The sequence below is a fragment of the Girardinichthys multiradiatus genome, chromosome 20 (assembly GCF_021462225.1).
Source record: "Girardinichthys multiradiatus isolate DD_20200921_A chromosome 20, DD_fGirMul_XY1, whole genome shotgun sequence".
NCBI lineage: Eukaryota > Metazoa > Chordata > Actinopteri > Cyprinodontiformes > Goodeidae > Girardinichthys > Girardinichthys multiradiatus.
In genome coordinates, this window is record NC_061812.1 from 30,977,758 (window position 1) to 31,002,000 (window position 24,243).

Here is a 24,243-nt window from a genome sequence, read left to right on the forward strand (position 1 = left end):
AATAATTGTTTGAGACCTTTTCATTTACAGAACATGCCAACAATTATGAAGATGTTTTTTTTTTAAAGTGAACTAAAAACAAATAGGACAAAATAAAACTTCGGCGTGCATAACTGTTCAACCCCCCAGTCAGGACTTTGTAGAATCACCTCTTAAAGCAATTACAACTCCAAGTCCCTTTGGATAGGTCTGTATGCGCTCGCCACATCTTGCCACTTGGACTTTCGCCCATTTCTCAAGGCAAAATAGCTCCAGCTCCTTCATGTAGCAATCTTCAAGTCTAACCACAGATTCTCAATTAGAATGAGGTCTGGACTTTGACTAGGTCATTCCAACACATTTAAATGTTTCCCCTTAAACCACTCTAGTGTTGCTTTAGCAGTGTGCTTCAGGTCATTGTCCTGCTGGAAGGAGAATCTCCGCCCCAGTCTCAAATAACAGGCAGAACGACACAGATTTTGCTCAAGAATATCCCTGTATGTATCACCATCCATCTTTCCCTAGACTTGGACCAGTTTCCCAGTCCATGTTGGTGAAAAACACAGGGCATGATGCTGCCACCACCATGTTTCACTGTGGGATGGTGTTCTTGGGGTGATGGGATGCGTTGGGTTTCTGCCAGACAAACTTTCAGTAACCAGAGCACCTTCTTCCATACATTGAGGAGTTGCCCACCTGTCTTTTAGCAAACTCAACATGTACCTTCTCATTTTTAACACTAAGTAATGGCTGTTTTCTGGCCACTCTTCCATAAAGCCCAGGCCTGGCCCTCTAGACAGATACTACCGTCTCTGCTGTGGAACTTTGCAGCTCCTTCAGGGTTACCTTTAGACTCTGTTGTTCCTCTATGATTAATGCTTTCCTTGCCTGGTCTGTGAGTTTTGGTGGGTGGGCTTCTCTTGACAGGTTTGTTGTGGTACCATGTGCTTTCCATGTGAAGATGATGGTTTTGATGGTGCTCCCGAAAAAGATCAAAGATTATAACCCCACCCTGACTTGTTTGGAGAGCTCCTTGGTCTACATGGTGTGATGCCTCCTGATTAGTTGGGGGGTTACTTTCTTAGATCATTTGGAAAAACCTTGTATCCTTTTCCTTAGGCATCAAAATAATGCACTCCTTTTTGTTGGACTATCAGATAAAATCCCAATGAAATATAATAGTGTTTGTGACTAAATCCTCAAGCTGTCCAGCTGCAAGCAACAGTTCTCTGTAAAATAACATCTGAGCCATACGACAAAGCACCTTAAATCTAAAAAGTTTTGTTAACATTTTTTTTCCACTTTAAAAAATAAGACTTCAAAACCTGAAAGGCTCACATTTTTCTGTGAGTAAATTCATTTAATTTCATTATTGATAATTCTTTTTATCCAAAATACATATGTCTTTTTAGGACATTAATAATAACTTCATTCATGAACACAAAATAATATAATCTTGAACTTTAAAATATTGTTTCTTTTGGGAATAATACTGCAAACCTGACTGTTTATGAGCCTTTAAGAGTTATAGCACACTTTTTATTATTTAAAAATAATTCAACATTAAAACATCATAACTTCCACTTAACCTAATATTGACTTGGCCACACCCCTTTATATAAATCTGGTTAAAAATTAGTTGACGTTTTCCCCCACAAACATATAAAAGATAAATATGACAGTATATTCAACATTAACCCTTTGACCTTGTGGGCCCTTCTAGGTTTTACACCTACAGTTTGCCTTTCAGAGCTCCAATGATGCTACGGAGCTGAGAACTGTCTCTGTAGGCCACTAGGCCACCGTGATTAGCCCAGCGCTCTGCTCCCTTTCGATCAGTGCGAGGCAGGTGATAGGTCAGTTCTGTACTGGGATCCTGAGCTCCACTGTCTGACTGCTGCAGACACATAGCCAAGTCCACCACCCCCCCTCCAAGGGCCCGGAGCAGAGCGTGAGGGGCGCAGGAGTCCCACTTAAAGGTGCTTCCCTCTGACAGGACGTAAGCATCCGCCAGGCCCTGGATGATGCACAGGATCTTATGGCCCGCTCCAGAAGCGTATATGAGCTTGTCTGGGCCGCACACCGAAGTCAGGGCTTCCTTCACACCCTGCTTCTCACTAGAGCTCAGCACCACGGACAAGCCTCGCTGTCCCTCGGATCTGTTTCGTGGTCTGGACTCTGAACAGATGTTGATGCTGCCGCAGGACACACCCCAGTAATGCTTTCCTCTCCAACTGAGGATACAGAAGACCACTTTTAGTCAGGCTAAAATGCTCAGCTTCACACTGGAAAGCTGATTAAAGACAGATTCACTAATGGCATTTATGAAACATTTCATTAACCCAGATTTGTGGAGTGGATGCTATCACATTAATGCAAAAAGAAAGAAGAAGATGATGATAATGATGTAATGACTAAAAACGCTTATTTACAAAGTCCTAAAATGTGTTAAATGTGGTTGAAATATGTATTTACTTTACTAATGGAAGATTACCAACAGCCTTTGCCACTATAGACTGCTGATGAAATGACTGGAGAGATACATGAATATAAAGTCTAAACGTCAGTGAAAAAGTGTTTAATAAACCAAAAGGATTAGGACTTGAAAAAGGCTCGTTTACAATCAAAATGCAGAAAAAATTGTTTAAAAACAGGTAGAAATGAAAGTGGGATTGGATCGTCACAGTAAACAATAAGTGCTCCCTCTTATGTTAGTCATTGTAAAATAGTGTAGGCTTAATACGCTTCTTCCTGCACATTTCTTTCAATATTATCTGTCATTTCTACTTAAACTCAATTTTTCTGCTCATTTAAATCTGCTCAACAAATGTTATTGCTGACCCAAATAAAAATATTATTATATCAAATACTATCCTGATAAAACTCTTAAGATCAGTTAAAAAAATGGCAAGAATTAGCTCGTTGAACTATTGGATCTTAAGGAGCTAAGTAGAGCTTCACAATGCTAAAACATTCGTGTCATTGAGGCACGCTGGCTGCAATTGATTCCAGGAGACATAGTGGGACTGTTGCTCCAAGTGTTGAAGATGGCTCCACGAGGGGCGTTCACTGTCCATTTTTTCTAACTTCCCTTGTCATCCATCCCCAAATGTTTTCAATCGGATTTAGATGAGGGGAACATGAAAGATGGTCCAAAAGAGTGATGTTATTTTTCTGGAAAAATTTCTTAATCAGGTGGGCATTGCGAACTGCAACATTGTCTTGCTGAAAACCCCATTCGTTGTTACAGAGACGATGGCCCTCAATCATGGAGGATGCCCGCTGCAACATCTCCACATAGATAGCTGCTGTTTGACATCCCTGCAACCTGAAGCTCCGTTGTTCCATTGAAGGAAAAAGCACCCCAAATCATGATTTGCCCCTGGTGCAAAGCATCTCAGGTGGGATCTTTTTGTCATGCAAGTAACGTTGGACCCCATCAGAACAGGGTAAATTATTTTCGTCAGAGAATGAGACTTCAGTTTTCAATGTCTCATGTCTGGTGCTCCGTCTAAACAGGCAATTCTGAGCTGTTAAAAGAGACATTGCCTTTGATGACGCTTTTTTGTTTCCCATGGTGATTGGTCTGCAGTCAGCGCCAGTAATGCCCTTAATTTAGGTCGAGTATCGTCCTTTGTTTTGGCAGACAGCCAAGTGCATCCTGCTGCGGCTCAGCGCCAGTGAAAGTTTTTTGGGTCTACCAATAGCCTTTTTGTTTTCCACTACCCTCAGGGTCTTATTAGAAATTCAAAATGATTCTCTTACTGCGTCCAACCTCAGCAGCAATGGCTCGATGTAAGATGCCCTGTTTATGCAGCTCAGCAATCATACCACGTTCAAAGACAGTAATCTTTTTTCATTTGCCATCAGGAGGTCCTGAAAGTGTAAATACTTGACAGAAAATGACATAGAATCAAAATCTTTGTGCAGATTTGGGCTTTTAAAAGGCTATTGTCTTCAGCTGACAAAAGCATGTTTGACTTTAAATGCAGTTGTGCATAAATTGTCTGCTCAAACTTCTTTGTCTCCTTCTCCTATTTCTTTTCTTAGCAATGTGAAGCTCTACTTTCAAGATCCAACTGTGCAAAATGCACATTCTTGCAATATTTTAAGTGCTCTCAAGATTTTGATCAGGAAAGTACAAAGTCAATGTTAAGAATGAAAATAAAATTAAAGTGCCTTATCAGGAAGAGAGTTGAATGCTCAAAGCTGATAGACAGGAGTTACAAAGATTCTTTGTTGCTCAGCTCACCCTCTGTCAGCTGGATCTTTGTTGTTGAACGGCTGGTTGATCACCCCCATGACTGGCTCGCCTGTGCTCCGCAGGTAAACCCCGATCAGAACCAGCGCACAGTGAAGACCTGAAGGGAACAAGCGGCCCTCTTCCAGCACCTCCTCTCGCCCTTTTATGTACTGACTGGTGGCGTCTTGATACATAATAGAGACATTAATATTCAGCTCTTCTTTTGGGAGCTATTATAGCAGCTAGTCTTTTTACCTATGGGGTCGATCCAGATGCCAAGCTCAGAGGGTTTAAGGGGAATCGTCAGGCTGTCTGTGCTCACCTCAATGGTGGCCGGGTCTTGGTGGATGGCTCGAGCCAGCAGAGACGCCGCCGTCTGGTCGCCGTCTAACACGGTGGCCAATAGCTTCGCGGTCTCCTCCTCTGTGGTGCACACTGTTACAGTCACACTTTCTCCTGGTGACACAGTGAGGCTTTGGTTAATTTATAGCTAATGGCGTCAGGTGTTTAAACAGCAGAACCTGTAATTGTGTTTAAATATTTGGACAGTGACACACTGAAGTGCTGGGTTTGTGTTTGAAGAGCGCACCACATGTATGCTTATCTCTTCATGTGTAAAATAGTTTGTAGTCATGTTTATAGGTCAATTACTATTTTATTTAAAAAAACAAACAAATTCAGTATTGAAAGTAAATGCATTAAATTCTGCCTTTTCATTGTTTTTCAATCCTTTTAAAAATCTTTTGTGACACAATAAATTATTTGGAAGCATACCTCTATAACACGAAAACAATTTTATTATATACAGTTAAAATCTTATTTTTACTGTATAAAAAAAAGCCAAATCCCTTTTCCCTCATCTGAAATTAAAGCCAACTATGCATTTCCTGTTTTAGGCCAGAAAGGACTAAAATAGTTTCTTTGTGTTCGATACCAATTTAACCGGGGAATTTGTTTGCAGATTTATTTTTTTTATCTAGGGTTATCATCCATCTGGAAGACTCATTTATGGCCAAACTTTAACTTGCTGGCTGATGTCTAGAGATGTTGCATTCAAATTTCCACACAATGTTCTTTTTTCAATGATGCCATCTATTATATGAAGAACACCTGTCCCTCTTGCAGCAAAACACCCACACATGATAGTGCCACCTCTGTGTTGCACAGTTGGGATTGTGTTCTCAGGCCTGAAAGATAATTTGACTCTTCTGTGTTAGACCATCCCAACACAGAAGCTGCTGTGAACATAAATTGCTACACTGGACTGCATCCATCATGCCTCTAAGGAAGTGTAAGGTTGTTTTATCCTTGGCGTGAACCAGTATCTGTCTGAGAGTGTTCAAACATTTAAAGTTGTATTTTTTCTATCTTAAAAGAGGCAAAAAGAATATTGTCTTTTAAAATGTGGCTGGATAATTGTTTTCACAAGCAGTCATTCACCACTGTGAGAAATTAGAGGCAGAGTGAGCTCTCCAGAGTGTTTCTACATGTCTGAGTGCTGGTTCTGTCGGGTCTCCAAGTTCCAATCTCAAACAACATGTGTCTTAACTTCCTCCTCACTGAACTAATAACCATATACGTTTTAGAATATTAACTCGCATCGGAGCTGAAGGCTTTGCTATTACATATTTTTATTGGCTTACCATTATCCCATGCGCTGCATGCATAATGCCCTAAATTGTGTGTGACATATTTATTATTACTCCTAACTGTTGCCAGCCTTAATAACTGCCTTACTTTAATGAGTTACAGAAAGGAAATATGAAATGCAAACATTGTAAAAACAATGATAAGTATGAGTAATTACCAAGCCCATTTTCAAACATGTTTGACTCCTCTCCATGAATGAAACCAGCCATCTCAGGGAACTGCAAATTAGAAAACATGACAATAAAAACCCAATTCAGCTCTACTACTTTCTGCTGGGTCACAATTAATGACTTTTCCCACCTGAACTCTCACATCATGCCGGATCATCTCCTGAATCACCACATCAGCGAGCGTTTTGAAGTCCTGCACAAACTTCTTGTTCTTGTCTTCTCCAGTCTTCTCCTGCACCAGCAGCTGAAAGAGAGGAGCCTCTTGTCTGCAGAGGCGAGCCACGTTCGCAGCCTTCTCACCCACCCGCAGCAGCAGCTTCAGCAGATCGGCCATGTCTGTGCAAGACAGACCGAGAACTGTTTGGGAGAGAAAGAGAAAACGCGATGAAGGAGGTCACATTTGCACGATGGGCTAATTATAGCCTGAAAAACGAAAACAGGGCACTTCTGAAAAGGGAAATGAGTGCGGGAGAGATGAGGGATGTGTCTGCAGGGTTTTGCATGTGACCCAGCAGAGAAAGTTCAAACGTGTTCAGCTCACAATTCAATTCCCAAGGAAATACTTTGAAATTATGCAAAACTTTGCATCATAGCATTAGAGTTACACAGAGGCACACACTGATTGGAGAAAGCATTCGTATAAACAGTGCTGTTGAAAACCTTTTAGCCACCCCTCATTTGTTTCTATTTTGCTTCCAAGGAGAAACATTTTCTTGTGACACTCAAAGTGGTCTTGATCAATAGCTTTAAATAAAGTTTGAACGGTTTTCTTTGGACTTTTTATCATTTCACTTATTTTCCCTGGTTTAGTCTTTAAGTTTAGGATCTTTTTGTATACCTTGATGACTAAATGGTTACGATTCAGATGTTATTTTTTCAAACCTACAAACTGACGTTTTCTGCACCTGTAGCACAACGTTTTATCGTCAGTTTTCTATTTGTTTACAATCCTATATTAAATCATCATGTGCTCAAGATGAATCATACTCTCCCAGAAACAAGCTTCCAAACGCAAACCTTTGTCTGATGACATCATCCAAGGCAACTGATCAGAGGTATTTTGAAAACATCAATTTGTATTTTACAGTAATTCTACGCAACTTACTCATTATTAGCATGGTTTTTTGGGTTAATATAAATGTTTATTTAGGGTGTATTCACACTTGTCACTTTTGGTCCGCTTTAAACGGACCAGAGTTCGTTTCCCCTCTTGGTCCGGACCTTTTGTGCAGGTGTGAATACACTCAAGCGAACCCTGGTTTGGACCAAACAACCGGACCGAGACCCACTTTCTGAGGTGGTCTCGGTCCGCTTCCAAACGGACTCTGGTGCGGTTCGCTTATGGTTTGAATACAAACCGGCCCCGATCCGAACCAACTACAAAAAGCGTACGTCTCTTTGGACATAAAAAGCCACCGTAGCCGGTAGCAAAGGTGTGTGTTGTAAGGTAATCATACCTGATAAGCTGTGTGTTGCTTAGCAACACTACCGGCTTGTTGCACGTAGAGAACGTCGGCGTTCAGGACGTATTCTCCGACGGGATTCCAACATTATAAATGGAACATTTCAAAGTCTGTGTTGAATGAGCTGCTCTTCACCCTCACAATAATATTGCAGCTGTAGTAACGACACAAATATGCAGAACAGAGGTGCTGCACGCAGCACGTCTACGGATGTTTTCCTCAATTTCCGGGTCTGTGTTCTGTCCCGCCCCCGTCATTTCTGTCCAATGGGAACAATGATCGTCATCCGCGTGGCTTTGTTTACAAGTAATAGTTCACTTGCAAAAAGTACAATGTGAAAACAAACCGCACCAAATGAAAAAAAATAAGGTTCGCTTTTGGTCCAGTCCAAACAAGCGGACCAAATGACTTTCCTGGTGTGAATACACCCTAAGAGAAAGTTCTTCAAATGATGTAAGCTTGCTTGTTTAGAGTTCAATGACAAAAAAAACAGAACAGCAATTCACTATTTTGGCTTTGACATGGTTTATTACAGTTTAACCCATATTCTTAATGTAATTTAGAGCTACTAGTCTGACTTTTTCATTAAACTCTAGTTTGTCACTTACAATATAACTTGATATAAGAGATACTAGTTACTTCACATACTTTGTTTTTCTGTTTTGATATAAATAATTAGCAAGTGAAATTATTTATCTACCTTGACCCAAAACAAACTTTTACATTCACATGCCTCGGGTGACATCACATAACCGATCAGAGTTCTGGATGTGTATTTTTCTTGTATTTGTTTTTTTTGCATGGTTTTCAAATTCTGTATAGCTGCAACAAAATGTATGTGGGAAAATTTGGCAACGACAAAACGCAAGTGGAACAGGGCGGACTGGAAAGGCCAGATTTTATCATCAAGATCTTCACCGATCATTTTAACCAGAGTTGTTATAAACCTCACATGGTCTGGTTGAGTTCTAGTTGGAGGATTTGTTAAAAATCATTGCTGAGCAGACAGGTTTCTATGAGCCCAATGCTACCAGATACCAGGTATAGCCTATACCATCACCATCGTTCCAGTCCACACCAGAGGGAAGAATAGAACAACCCCACCACTCAATCGGAAGAGACATTGTTCATGTAAACTAAAGAAATGAGTTCAGACTGCATGCAGTGCCACTGTACTGACAAATAACATACCAATGTAAGGGGATGAAAGTAGAATACAGTAGTAACTAATTGTAGGGGTGCTGAAAATGCAGGCAAACCAATCAAATGGAAAGATACAAATAGGAATTTAAACCGATTGGTTCTAGTTAAAGATCTGAAGACAATCATTGTCACTGTCAATGTGTGCTTCAGCTTTAGCTTCAGCGTCCACAGCAGCATCCCATGGTTTGGGCATCATCAGCTGCGTCAGGCTGAACCCCTTAAAAATTTACTCAAAAGCTTCAGAATCTGTGTTGAAATCTGTTAAAAGTTGCTCGTCTGATATAGTTTTTACTAACAGCGGCTGATCAGCTCGACTATTGTGCCTCTTGTGATGTCATCACACCAGTGGCGCCGGAAATAGGGGGAGGGCGGCAGGGGGCCATTACCCCCCGCACTTTACGGCCCTGGCCGGCCGTGATCTGGTCCCACCAGATATTCACGTGGGCTAGACCCGATTGTGCTGAGAGGCTGCGACGGATCTCTCTCTCTCCCTCTCTGGTTCTCTCGCTGTCTAGAGACAGAGTCACAAACAAAACGTGTGGCTCCTGAAACCGGACAGCATCCGCAAAAACACGCACAGCGTGATATACTTAAATGCGCAATGAAATCAGAAGCGCACAATAACACCAATGCCAATATGTTTCTATAACACATGCAGTGTTATTAACTCACTAAAACTGCAAATAGCTGTGTTCATTATTAGTCTGTCATCCATGCGTGTCCCAAAGGCAGCTGCAATTTGCAACAGCAGCGCAGTGAACACCGATGGAAGGTCGCTATGTGGAGAAAATGCAGGCAGATGAAAAGAACAGCAATGACCTTCTCTGTTCGTGTGAACATCTTTGAAATAATAAAAGAATAAAATAATCCGGACCTGTGGCAGCCTGTCAGGGTCATTGTTTCGTTTTCTGAATGCATAACCAGTCAGGAACGGCCGTCACATAATCTCTCCAGACGCCCAGGACGCACGAAACCGTTTTTAATGAATGGAGAACTTCTGTTTTACTTTTTCTTTTATTAAAGACAATATTGGTTAATATGAAAAAAAGGAAAAAACGGTTGTTTTGTCAGCAGAAGTTCTGCAAAAACCGTTCAAAAACAACGACAAAACAGAAGACAATGTTTTATTTTAATTTTAATTTTCTTTATTTTAATAAGAAAATATTACATATGACAAATCAGATTTACAATGAAAACACTCCTGTTTATCATTATTCTACCGGTTCGTGTATCAATGTAGGCCTAATGATTGTTCTTAATAAATCTTTGTTGGGATTATTTGTGATATAATAATAGCCTGTAACATGCACATATTTAGTATTCCCCGGGCTATAATTGATCTAATTTCAGTGACGTGCGGTGAGGTCCATGACTGGTGAAGCCCTTAGACTCGGATGTACAAATATATGAACCCAATATAGAAAGCCATATTTAATTGCTTTTAACTCAGTTAAAACTTAGTTGTTTTAAAAGCTTTTAACTATATTTTAATTAATTCTATACTGTTCAACAATATGACAGCAAGAAAAACTAAAGATTTAATATTCGTTTAATATAAGTCTGTCCTGTCTTCATCCATCTTAGTGTAGTTTGGCTCATCCACAAAACAGGTTAGGTCCAGACTGCAACGAGTAATCAGGAATGCAGAGAGAATAATCAGAGCTGACCTTCCCTCCATCCAGGACTTATACAGGTCTAGGGTCAAGAAAAGAGCTGCTAAAATCTCTGCAGACCCCACACACCCTGCACATAAACTGTTTAGAGTTTTACCTTCAGACCGCCGCTACAGAGCACTGTTTACTAAAACCAGCCGCCACAGAGACAGTTTCTTCTCCCAGGCTGTTTCTCTGATGAACATTTAATAGAGTACAAAACAACAGCATACAGATGTTGCAAATGCACCTTTTTTATTAGATATGTGTATATTTTTACATTGTAAATTGTAAATTTGTATATTCTGTAATGCAAAACCAGAACAAAAGAGCAAAGTGTACCGGAGGCAAATTCCTTGTTTGTATGTACGAACTTGGCAATAAAGCTGATTCTGATTCTGATAAGGTAAAATTTGATTATCTAAAATTATTCTTTATTTTCCGCTGCTCCTGCGGCTCCTCCACGGGTTGCAGGAGGAACAGTGACTCGTCCAGAGGCTGCGGGTTCAGCTGAACTGGAGCAAAACAACAAAGGAGAATCTTCGGCCATGGACTATGAGAGGGAAGTGGTCCACTCCTAACGGTGGATCCTCCTGTGGGCTCAGTGAGAACCACAGCTGGCCTGGCACTGCGTGTTTTCCCGTGTAGCGAACAGACGCCCTCTGCTCTGAACGCTTGAAGCAGGCAGGAGGTTGTTGCGCTGCGTCATTCTGAATGATCCAGCTGCTGATGTTTTTCCTTCTGTTATATTCTGCTCCTGCTTTTCTAGAATGTTACAGTTTGTTCAGCTGTGTCGTCACTGTCCACAGCAGCAGGTTTGTCATGTGCCCCTGACGAGATTATTTATCCTCCCTGTTCATTTGCGCAGGGCGCCTCTGACTGCGTATTTACGCACTCGAAGCCTTTCCGCTTCTCTTTATGCTTCTCTCTTATGAATCTGGGGTTACATAAACTCATATTCTATGAGAATAAGCAGAGCCCTTTAAGGTCTGGGCTTCACTGGTCCCTAAGAGCTGAAGAAAAAACATCTTCTTTGGGAACCGTTTGTCCGATCTCACCATTTATGCTGAGACCGGGGTGAAACCCACTCAGCAGGTAGCAGGAGGAATAAACATGGTGGTCAAAATACATTAACAGAGACTCTAAAGGGCAACTTTTAAAGAGGGAACAGGAGGAAGGAGGGTTCTGGACTAAAGCTCCCAATATATCAAGACCCTTAAAACGCCCCTAAAGTACGCGCCAACATCATAGTGTGACAAAACTGAGTTTGTGCGACGCAATACCCGCACGCCTCCCCACGTCTGAAATTAATCCGGCGCCGCTGCATCACCAAATACACGCAGCGACCAAGAAAAAATGTTTTGTTCAGCCCTCTTTTTAAAACCTTTTTATTTAGCTAAATACTGCAGTAGAAATCCATACATTATTTCCCAGCTGTGTTTTTTAAATCAAGGAACGTGAGTTACAGAGGGAAAAATACACCACTTGATAAGTTTCTTTATCATTCAAAAAACATCCGTGAGAAAATGATCAAGTTCTGGCAAAATTGTAAAGAAAAACCAGGAAGAGATTCTGGAGAACCGTCTCTTAGGAGCCCTTAACATCACAGCCCCAATATATTATCTAAAGACTGTAGCATAAACCGTGAGGTAACCTAAACAATATGATTTTGCGTGTATTTTATTATATTATTTCCATTCCGACTTGTATCTGTCCTTATTGTCGTCTGCTCAGCCATACAATTAAAATCAGGACGAGTATCGCTTCGCATCGATAGGAAATCATGTATGACAGGATTTAAATGATGGCAAAGTAAAAACAAAATAAATAAATCGTGTGAATGACTAAAACCTTACCAATGCCAGGTTACAGCCTGCTTCTATCTTCCTCTGGGTAGCCGCGTCTTCCTGTCTGTTCCGATCAGCAGCGAGTTCGGAAAGCGGACGTGGACTTCCAGTGAAATTATTATATTTAAGATTTTAATTCACGCCGAGCTCTGCCTAACCGGTCGTTTTACGTCAGTTTCCGACCGCAAGAAGGCCGGACGCTCCTCGCACAGGAACGCTAAACATTCAAGGCGGAGACAGCAGCGCCACAGCAGGACGTCGCGGTGGTTTGTTCAAGGCACAGACAACCGGAAACGAAGCGCGGTGCGTTCAGGTGACAATTTAAAATGTAGGCACAAACAGAAACAGTTATTGTTCCTCGGTGGGGAAATGAAGGTGTACCAGCGGCAAAGTGACAGGCAAATGGAAGCACGCAGATAGCAATAATGATTTAAAAAACATGGGAAAACACGATAGACTGCACTGTAAGGTCAAAGGTAGGGCAATACTTTTTGCATTTGATTCTGTTGCTCAGAGATGGTTTGGATTAGACAAACCAAATTTGTATACAATAAGCTTACGTCTATCTGTTAATAGTCAAAACCATTTAAAGCTCATTAAAGAAGGTACATTTTTCACAATTTGCATCAGAATGCAACGAGTCAGATGTTGCTACTGACCCAGAGCCGCTTGCAGCATGTTACAAATATAATATATTTAACTCTTAATAAATATTAAGAGTGAAATAAAATTAATAAAAGGTTTATTATTATTATTATATGATGTATTACTATTTTTAATAAAAAATATGTTATAATATAATTTGGGTTACTTATCAGTTTTGATCACATGACAAATATATACAGGTCCTTCTCAAAATATTAGCATATTGTGATAAAGTTCATTATTTTCCATAATGTCATGATGAAAATTTAACATTCATATATTTTAGATTCATTGCACACTAACTGAAATATTTCAGGTCTTTTATTGTCTTAATACGGATGATTGTGGCTTACAGGTCCTTCTCAAAATATTAGCATATTGTGATAAAGTTCATTATTTTCCATAATGTCATGATGAAAATTTAACATTCATATATTTTAGATTCATTGCACACTAACTGAAATATTTCAGGTCTTTTATTGTCTTAATACGGATGATTTTGGCATACAGCTCATGAAAACCCAAAATTCCTATCTCACAAAATTAGCATATCATTAAAAGGGTCTCTAAACGAGCTATGAACCTAATCATCTGAATCAACAAGTTAACTCTAAACACCTGCAAAAGATTCCTGAGGCCTTTAAAACTCCCAGCCTGGTTCATCACTCAAAACCCCAATCATGGGTAAGACTGCCGACCTGACTGCTGTCCAGAAGGCCCCTATTGACACCCTCAAGCAAGAAGGTAAGACACAGAAAGAAATTTCTGAACGAATAGGCTGTTCCCAGAGTGCTGTATCAAGGCACCTCAGTGGGAAGTCTGTGGGAAGCATCCTGGGCCTCCATAAGACCTCAGCAGTGCCACAGGCTGATTGCCTCCATGCCACGCCGCATTGAAGCAGTCATTTCTGCCAAAGGATTCCCGACCAAGTATTGAGTGCATAACTGTACATGATTATTTGAAGGTTGACGTTTTTTGTCTTAAAAACACTTTTATTTTATTGGTCGGATGAAATATGCTAATTTTGTGAGATAGGAATTTTGGGTTTTCATGAGCTGTATGCCAAAATCATCCGTATTAAGACAATAAAAGACCTGAAATATTTCAGTTAGTGTGCAATGAATCTAAAATATATGAATGTTAAATTTTCATCATGACATTATGGAAAATAATGAACTTTATCACAATATGCTAATATTTTGAGAAGGACCTGTATTTGCCTAGATGAAAAGGCCTTTTATGCAGATGTCAAAGATTCAAACTGATATAAAATACAATAGGTTTTTAGTGACATAGGAAGAATGGAACAATTTGTGAGACAAATAACATTAATTTTGTCAATTGTCAGTACCTGCATTCATTATGCAAAATATACCTTTAAGAAAACTGGCCTGAGGAAGATACTATTCATTGTATCCTCCTCAGCACATAAACACGTAAAAAGGCATGTACATAGCCGCTTAAAACCTCCTGTCCCTGCTCTAACCTAATGAACTGCATTATATTTAAGTAAAAACGTATCACTCGTTCAAACCATATAGGTTTGAGCTAAATCACACAACAGTATTACAAAAACAAACCTCAAACAAAAAAAGGGTGGGGAGGGGGCATTCCAATTGAGCATGTGCAGTACAAGTGACATCATGCTAGCTTGTATTTGATTTGAGAAAAATGACAGTCCCCGGTCTCCCTACAATGTAAGAAAAAAAGCATGAAAAATAGCAGATTCTAAGAAATGTGCAACTAAGATAAAAGAAAATTACAAACTGTGCTCTGTATATTTGTGCAAAAAGAACAAGATTATTTACAAGAAAATTGAGAAATGTGCAAATAATAGCAGGGATATAAACAACCCTTTGAGTTTGTTGGGAGCACTGATGGTTACAGAATCTTACAGCTGCTGGGAGGGACCTATATAAACACTGTTGAAAGTCAGAACATTTATAATTTCTTTGTTGTGACAGTGTTTATTGGCAATATATCTTGAGAAGGTCCATTTGTCCACCTCTAAGCACTTCCACATTTGTGAGAAGTTGAACACTGGTTAAACATTTGCAAAACAAGACGTACTGATATGGGATTGCAATTGGTTACAGAATCTCATCTCAATATGTATTCTAGAATTGCGCCGCTCAAGGTGGCAGCAGGTTGGAGTAGCTCTGTTACTTTTGATTCTGATTTATTCTTTTTTGGGAACTATTCCTCTTGTGGTGGATACAGTTGATTTTTTTTGGATGACTGTCCACTCCAGTGTCGGATGCTGTGCAGCTTGGAGGATTTTTCTTAATACTTTCTATTTTTGGACATTTGTTATGATGCATTGCCATGGCAACGGGGTTGTTTCTTACAACCGGGAGCAGCTGATTAATATCTCAAAAGCTCAAATAATACTTCAGCTACAACCCCAAATCCCTGATGAGTTGAAAAGGAGACGCCGTGGATGCAGAGCAGGTGCTAAGAGAAGAGAGAGAAGGAGGAAGTTCAAACCATCTCTTCCGTCGATTATGATGGACAATGTGAGATCGTTGGGAAACAAGTTGGATGAACTCCAAGCCCTACAAAGGACCCAGCCAGAGTACCGGGCATGCAGTATCATGTGTTTTACTGAGACATGGCTGCAGGATCATATCCCCGACTATAGAGTCTCTCTGCCGGGCTTTTTAACCATACGAGCAGACAGAGATTTAAAGAGGAGCGGCAAATGTAAAGGAGGTGGACTGGCAGTACTTGTGAACAACAGATGGTGTAATCCAGGACATGTTACTGTGAAGTGTCATCTCTGCAGTCCAGATATTGAACAGTTGGCAGTAAGTTTTCGTCCATATTATTTACCCAGAGAGTTCACAGTGTTATTTTGGTAACAGTTTACGTTCCACCTTCCGCTGTTGCTGACACTGCATGTGATGCCATCAGCTCAGTTGTTGCTAAGCTACAGACACAAAACCCCAATGCTTTTGTGGCAATTTCTGGTGATTTTAACCATGCTTCACTATCTGCTACACTTCCAACGTTTCAACAGTTTGTCAGCTGCTCTACCAGAGAAAACAAAACATTGGATTTGTTTTATGCAAATGTCAAGGACTCATACATCTCTACAGCACGACCTCCTCTAGGCAAATCAAATCACAATCTTGTTTTTCTCTTCTCGAAATATAAGCCCCTTGTTCAGAGACAACCTGTAATAAAGAGGACTGTGAGAAAATGGTCACAGGAAGCTGAAGAAGCTCTGAAAGGTTGCTTTGAGGCTACAGACTGGGACGCACTGTGCCAGCCACATGGAGAGGACATCAATGCCATGACTGAGTGTGTAACCGACTATATAAACTTCTGTGTGGATAACATCATCCCCACCAGAACCGTGAGATGCTTCCCCAATAACAAACCTTGGATCACCAGTGACCTGAAGGACCTGCTTAACAAGAAAAAAAGAGCCTTCAGAGAGGGAGACAGAAAATTATTGAGGATTATACAGAAGCAACTTAAAGTCAAGATAAGAGACAGCAAGGAGGTGTACAAGAAGAAGCTAGAGAGCAAGCTCCAGCAAAACAATATCAGAGATGTGTGGACAGGGATGAAGAAGATCACAGGCTTCAAGCAGAAAGAAGATTAGACCGATGGAGGTCTGGACAGAGCCAATGAACTGAACACATTATTCAATAGGTTCAGTTCAGAAACCAGCTTCGCATCCTCCTCTCCTGCTCACAGCCAAACAGACATTCCATCTTCCTTTGACCCACAGGACCCACAGCTGTCCAGTAACACCTCACATTTTTTATCTTCCACCTCAGCCCTAGACCCTTCTGCTTCTACATGTTTGCCTTCAACCATATCAGAAGATGCTGATGCTTCCTTTGCTTCCCCCTTCCACCTGTGTGTCTCAAGAAGTCAGGTGAAGAGACAACTGGAGAGACTGAATAGGAATAAGGCTGCAGGTCCAGATCATGTCAGCCCTAGAGTCCTGAAGGCCTGTGCAGAGCAGCTCTGTGGGATTCTGCAGCACCTCTTCAACCTTAGCCTGGCCCAGAAGAAGGTTCCGGTGTGGTGGAAGACCTCCTGTCTTGTTCCGGTACCAAAGAAAACTCACCCATCAGTCCTCAATGACTATAGACCTGTTGCCCTAACATCTCACATCATGAAGGTCCTAGAGAGACTCCTGTTGGCCCACCTGAGTAAGCAAACAGTAAACCATCAGGACCCCCTTCAGTTTGCTTATCGCTGTGGAGTTGGAGTTGGAGATGAAGATGCCATCATACACCTGCTTCAACAAACCCACTGTCATCTGGACAAAGCCAGCAGCACTGTGAGGATCATGTTCTTTGATTTCTCCAGTGCATTTAATACAATTCAATCTGATTTGCTTTGTCAGAAACTCCAGAAGACTCAGGTTGAGGCCTCAACAATCTCCTGGATCAAAGACTACCTGACAAACAGACCACAGTTTGTGAGACTGAAGGGTTATGAGTCTAACCACGTAGTCAGCAGCACAGGAGCACCACAGGGGACTGTACTCTCACCATTCATTTTCACTCTGTACACCTCAGACTTCCAGTACAAGACAGACTCTTGTCATCTGCAGAGATACTCGGATGATTCTGCAGTCGTGGGGTGGATCAGAGATGGACAAGAAGCTGAGTACAGGAAGGTGGTGGACCGCTTTGTGGCATGGTGTGGAAACAATCATCTCATTTTGAACGTGACTAAAACAAAGGAGATGATTGTAGATTTTAAGAGAAACAGGAATAAGTCAAAAACTATTTCTATCATGGGAGAAGAAGTGGAGGTGGTGGAGGAGTATAAATACCTCGGTGTTCACCTGGACAACAGACTAGAGTGGAGATGCAACTGTGAAGCCATCTACAAGAAGGGACAGAGCAGACTGTACTTCTTGAGGAAGCTTAGGTCCTTTGGTGTTTGCAGCAAGATGCTGCATATCTTCTATAAGTCTGTTGTGGAGAGTGTGATCTCTTCTGCCATCATCTGCTGGGGAAGCAGCATCAGAGCCAGGGACTTAAAAAAGCTCAACAAGCTGATAAAAAAGGCTGGCTCTGTTCTGGGGACTCCTCTGGAACCTCTGGAGATCATTGTGGAAAGAAGGATTCTTCATAAAATGAAGAACATTATGGAGAACCCTGAGCATCCTCTTCATGAGCCTGTCCTACAACAACAGAGTGTCTTCAGTCAGAGGCTTCTTTAGATCTGCTGTAAGACGGAGCGCTACAGGAGATCCTTCCTGCCCACAGCCATCAGCATCTATAACGACTCTTTGAAGAAACCTTCATAATATGAGCTATAACAACATTTAATTTCCCTTTGGGATTAATAAAGTATTTTTGAATTGAATTTAATTGAACTGTGATTGCCTCAATTAATGACAGGTTTTTCCACTTAGGGAGATCTTGTCCCAAACTATCACACTGCCTCCACCAAAAACAGTTTTTATTGTGTGAAGTCCACATACTTTCCTCTACTGGTAAGTTTTCCCATGTGGCACAATTTATGGGTAGATAAACAGACTTTCCAACAAGATATATTATGAAGAAGCATTTTACAATAAAGATAAAAAATGACCAAACACATTTTCTTAGTGTTGTGTTTATACTGAAATAACTTAGATGTGTTTAGAATATTATGATATTCATAGTTTCATTCAGCACTTCCTAAATGACATCACTATCAGACTTTAAGTTGGTTTACAGTTATATTTTGGTTTCATTTAATAATCAAATCTGAATGAAACTATAGTCTGTTTCATAACTGACAGTTTTTAAAATGTTACAGCCAAGCTAATAAAGTATCAGAAAAGATAAAGATAAAGTATTTACTGTCAACAGTAAATACTAAATTAGAATTGCTTCTATTTATTAATTGTTACTTTGTAGAAATCATCCCAGTGGCAGTTTTTTTAATGTTTTTCCAGCACTAGAGGCTTTTGTTTTCTCTTATTTGATGGTGAGCTGAGGAGGAAGAGGGGAAATACATGCAGCAAAGCTCAACGGGCCGTGACTCAAACCCCTGGCAGCCTACATTGGGGACTAAGGCCTCCGAAAAGTGGTTGAGCGTTTACCCCTGCACCACCCAGGCTCCAGCAGCAGTTTTGTTGTGTTCAAAAGGGCTCACTACCCAGGGCGGCAAGGCACACTATTGACACTAACATTTGCACTGTAAGCAAGCTTTGTTTTGCTTATTTCCAAATCCACGCAAAAGGGACTGTGCTAGCAACAATATATTCTGTCCATTTCATTTGTACTATATCACATAGAATCAAAATAAAGATTGTGGTTGTGCTTTTGCAAGAGACTGTATGTCTGAAGTTTCAATATGAAGAAATCATATTCACTAAATGTATTTTTTCTCACTTGGGTGCATCAAGCACATGGATATTCAGATTAAATTTTAACATTTTTAATCCTTTTTCCCCACATCCTTCGCTGAATGTTTTGAGTGCTTCAAGAAATGCTCTTCATTAAGCCAGAGGAAACTACCAAGAGACAAAATATTACACTTCGCAGAAATTCAGCACTTTTATTACACACATTTATCTTAGTTGTCGAATACAAAGCCTTACAAGATATACAGTTATAGTGAGAATTTAAAATACAATCACCACTGGGACCAATCATATTAATGTTTAATTATATATGATACCCTGCTGATTTTTCATCAAATGTTCCTTATGTTGTATTTCAACCATATGCTTTTTATTTCAGTCAACAAGCGCCTGGAATAATTTTAGCCAGATATTTGAACCCCTCTTATCAGAACTGGTGGAACTTATTTAAATTTAACGGTTTCCCAACTTTTAAGCACAGTCCAGAATTATTTTTCTCTGCAAAAGGGAGAGACATGCTCCAGATGGTGCCTAAAAGCTGTTTTTGAGAAAACCAGTGAGATTAGGAGGGTAGAGGTTAGAGGAGTCATGTTAAATTTGATTTATTATTTTTAGTTTTGTTAATTTAAAATGATTTGTATTTATGTAAATATTCATTAGGTACCATATATTGTTTAGGATGTTAGATTTGCGTAAATATTATTTCTCGCTTTCTGATTTCTACCTTTCATGGTTTCTTACTGTAAATTATACAGGGTCAACTGGGTATAAAAAGCGGCTAGTTGCTTTCGGTATGTGATGGTATTGGTGTAAACATGACCTAGAGCTGAAAAACGAATCCACCTCAAACCTTAATTTATTGTCATGCCTCTCTATTAAACAATGAGCCCCCCCATCAGTCAAAACTGACACACATCTTATAATCATCGCAGCCTGAAAAGATTACAGATCCTTCTCAAAATATTAGCATATTGTGATAAAGTTCATTATTTTCCATAATGTAATGATGAAAATTTAACATTCATATATTTTAGATTCATTGCACACTAACTGAAATATTTCAGGTCTTTTATTGTCTTAATTCGGATGATTTTGGCATACAGCTCATGAAAACCCAAAATTCCTATCTCACAAAATTAGCATATCATTAAAAGGGTCTCTAAACGAGCTATGAACCTAATCATCTGAATCAACGAGTTAACTCTAAACACCTGCAAAAGATTCCTGAGGCCTTTAAAACTCCCAGCCTGGTTCATCACTCAAAACCCCAATCATGGGTAAGACTGCCGACCTGACTGCTGTCCAGAAGGCCACTATTGACACCCTCAAGCAAGAGGGTAAGACACAGAAAGACATTTCTGAACGAATAGGCTGTTCCCAGAGTGCTGTATCAAGGCACCTCAGTGGGAAGTATGTGGGAAGGAAAAAGTGTGGCAGAAAACGCTGCACAACGAGAAGAGGTGACCGGACCCTGAGGAAGATTGTGGAGAAGGGCCGATTCCAGACCTTGGGAGACCTGCGGAAGCAGTGGACTGAGTCAGGAGTAGAAACATCCAGAGCCACTGTGCACAGGCGTGTGCAGGAAATGGGCTACAGGTGCCGCATTCCCCAGGTCAAGCCACTTTTGAACCAGAAACAGCGGCAGAAGCGCCTGACCTGGGCTACAGAGAAGCAGCACTGGACTGTTGCTCAGTGGTCCAAAGTACTTTTTTCGGATTAAAGCAAATTCTGCATGTCATTCGGAAATCAAGGTGCCAGAGTCTGGAGGAAGACTGGGGAGAAGGAAATGCCAAAATGCCAGAAGTCCAGTGTCAATTACCCACAGTCAGTGATGGTCTGGGGTGCCGTGTCAGCTGCTGGTGTTGGTCCACTGTGTTTTATCAAGGGCAGGTGTCAATGCAGCTAGCTATCAGGAGATTTTGGAGCACTTCATGCTTCCATCTGCTGAAAAGCTTTATGGAGATGAAGATTTCATTTTTCAGCATGACCTGGCACCTGCTCACAGTGCCAAAACCACTGGTAAATGGTTTACTGACCATGGTATCACTGTGCTCAATTGGCCTGTCAACTCTCCTGACCTGAACCCCATAGAGAATCTGTGGGATATTGTGAAGAGAACGTTGAGAGACTCAAGACCCAACACTCTGGATGAGCTAAAGGCCGCTATCGAAGCATCCTGGGCCTCCATAAGACCTCAGCAGTGCCACAGGCTGATTGCCTCCATGCCACGCCGCATTGAAGCAGTCATTTCTGCCAAAGGGTTCCCGACCAAGTATTGAGTGCATAACTGTACATGATTATTTGAAGGTTGACGTTTTTTGTCTTAAAAACACTTTTCTTTTATTGATCGGATGAAATATGCAAATTTTGTGAGATAGATATTTTGGGTTTTCATGAGTTGTACGCCACAATCATCCGTATTAAGACAATAAAAGACCTGAAATATTTCAGTTATTGTGCAATGAATCTAAAATATATGAATGTTAAATTTTCATCATGACATTATGGAAAATAATGAACTTTATCACAATATGCTAATATTTTGAGAAGGACTTGAATACCATTCAAAGCCCCAATTTAATACCTCCATCTCCATAAAGAATCTAATAGGAGCAATTGGAAAATTCTGTGAATGGCAAATAATCTGGAGTAGGTTTTTCTCTTCATCCAGTGACTAGCATAGTGGAAAATTACTGCCATCAAATCCATCTTCCAAATGTTCAACCCTTGTAATTTAATGTTAAGTAACAGTGACAATGCATAAAGACCAATTCAGTCAAAAGTAAATAGGATGGCAAGTGTAAGTTTAACAGTAGATTATTATTTGGATGTCGCTGTATTCACAAATGTTTTAGCAAGATAGTATAACATATTTTAGTCTTTAGACATCTGTGATGCCACAGATCAGCCGCAAGCATCCCCCACATATCTTCCTGCTGAGAGGCAAAGAAACCACAGATGTAGAGTTAAGTGCTTCTCAGATGAATATTACAAAAGCTTCAACTGTTAATGGCAGATCAGTTGGGACATATTTGGCTCAGCTGAGTTTTATATCACAACTAAAAGGAAGTGCATTTACCACTTACCAAGATGTGTTGACGTAAATATTTTCAAATGACTAATCTGATTGCCTTTGTACTTGTACTGCACAAACTGGGAGAAAGTTTAAAGCAGATTTAGGTTATAAAACAATATCTCAAGCTTCCCGTAGCATTCTGAAACTGGAAAGTTTGGCACATCTGGAAATCTAACAATAGATGGCTTTCCAACTAAACTGGCAGACCGAACAAGAGAATTCATCAAACAGGCAGCCAAGAGGCCCATGGTAACTTTGGATTAACTGAAGAGATTCACAGCTGAGATGAGAGAATCTGTTAACCAGGCAACTATTAGTCACTTGCTCCACAAATCTGACACTTTTATAGAAGAGCGATAAGAAGAAAGCCTTTGCAAAGATGATGCCATAAGAAGTCCTGGTCTCAGTTTGCTACAAGCCATATAGGGAACACAGCTTGGAAGAAGGTGCTCTGGTCAGATGGGATCAAAAATTTAACTTTTTGGCTTGTGGGCAAATTGCTGTGTCTGGTAGAAAACTAACAGTGCATATTATTATGTGAATGCAGTGAAAGGTGCTTCTACGAAGTATTGACTCAGGGGAATGAATGCAGATGCACACCTTAAGGTTTTGTTAAAAAAAAATCTTGCATGCTTGTTTTCAATTTCAGATATTCAGTCCTTTGTCTTGGCTCAGTATATTAAAATAAATACGCTGACATTTGTAGTTGTATTTCAATGAAAATTAAATTGTTCTGTCAAAATTAACACTGGTACATACTATCTCAAACTAACGTAAACTAAAAGTGCTTTACTGAAGACTCCTGCAGTTCTGTTAAGGACTGTCTGAACAGAAGGTCAGAAGACAAGAAAGTGGAAAGCCTCACACACACACATGAAATGATGCTTTTTATGAGCAGATTGTGTTTAGTAAAAGAGCTGACCACTTGCGTCCATTAGAAGTGCATTATGTAGTGAATGACAGATGACAGGCTAATCGATACAGCCACGTGTCTATCGTAAATTGGGCGAGGTCGACGGCACACTGCTATTTAGTCTTCAGTCCCACTCAAGATCCTTACTGGAGAAAGCAGCTGATGCAGATGAAGGTAAGGACTAGTATCACAATATTTTGTTCTATCTGGAAATATGAAGGGTTTTAGTTCACAATTTGAAAGAAAAAAACCCATATATATATATATATATATATATATATATATATATATATATATATATATATATATATATATATAATATACAAATGCTTTGTATAGCAGTAAGGAAATCGAAATAATGGCTGTTTGGTTGTAAATTGTTTGTTGCAGGCCTCTAAGGATGCTGCATCAGAGTTGGAGAGCGCCATGGCCACTATCATTAATGTTTTTCATAAATACTCCGGTCACCGTTGCACGCTCAAGAAGGCAGACCTTAAAGCACTCATTAACAATGAGATGAGTCACTTCATAATGGTAAGCAATTCAATCTAAATATTTTGTCAGATTACAGAAGCACGTCCACAACAGAAACTGTAAATCAATACCGGAATGTGAGAGACCTCAAAGATCTTTGTGATGCTGCATGATTATAGATGCACTGAATGGCAAAAACAAATGTCACCCATGCTGCGGTAGTTTTTCCAACTTGTCCAATTTTATTTTTTCAATTCCTGCATTTGATGAACAATTTTCTTTCTACACAGAAAATTAGTGACAAAAAGATTCTGGACAAGGTGTTTGCTGATCTGGACCAGAACAAAGACCGGGAGATTGACTTCAAAGAGTTCATAGTCCTCATCGCCATGGTTACTTCAGCATGTCATGAAGTCGTCTCCCCGAGCCACAAACATTGATTTTATGTTTACAATAAATATTCATTAAACAACTTAGGAAACCTGGAAATTTGGCTTCATTTTTTCTATTAGTGTGACTTGATTAGTTTGGATTGTGACCAATCAGAGAGCAGGTTGTTGTTAAATCTGTGTTTGTATTATGACAGATTCTTTCCATGCT

The 24,243-nt window shown here is 40.2% G+C and overlaps 2 protein-coding genes across 3 annotated transcripts; one reads left to right on the forward strand and one right to left on the reverse strand.

Annotated features, from left to right (window-relative positions):
- Positions 1 to 1,305: 1,305 nt before the first annotated feature.
- On the reverse strand, positions 1,306 to 12,460 carry inpp1 (inositol polyphosphate-1-phosphatase). 2 transcript variants are annotated; one of them, XM_047346587.1, is made up of 6 exons: positions 12,217 to 12,460; positions 6,173 to 6,399; positions 6,030 to 6,090; positions 4,478 to 4,678; positions 4,232 to 4,406; positions 1,306 to 2,213 (listed from the first exon to the last, which is right to left on the reverse strand). In XM_047346587.1, the coding sequence occupies exons 2-6, from the start codon at positions 6,374 to 6,376 to the stop codon at positions 1,712 to 1,714; spliced, it is 1,143 nt and encodes a 380-aa protein (XP_047202543.1). In that variant the 5' UTR covers positions 6,377 to 6,399; positions 12,217 to 12,460; the 3' UTR covers positions 1,306 to 1,711. The 2 variants fall into 2 exon arrangements, with proteins under 2 accessions (XP_047202543.1, XP_047202544.1); XM_047346588.1 differs by lacking the exon at positions 12,217 to 12,460 and adding an exon at positions 7,500 to 7,518.
- A 10,714-nt stretch (positions 12,461 to 23,174) lies between these two features.
- On the forward strand, positions 23,175 to 24,132 carry LOC124856114 (protein S100-B-like). Its single transcript, XM_047346326.1, has 3 exons — positions 23,175 to 23,343; positions 23,560 to 23,703; positions 23,934 to 24,132. The coding sequence occupies exons 1-3, from the start codon at positions 23,332 to 23,334 to the stop codon at positions 24,081 to 24,083; spliced, it is 306 nt and encodes a 101-aa protein (XP_047202282.1). The 5' UTR covers positions 23,175 to 23,331; the 3' UTR covers positions 24,084 to 24,132.
- Positions 24,133 to 24,243: the final 111 nt, after the last annotated feature.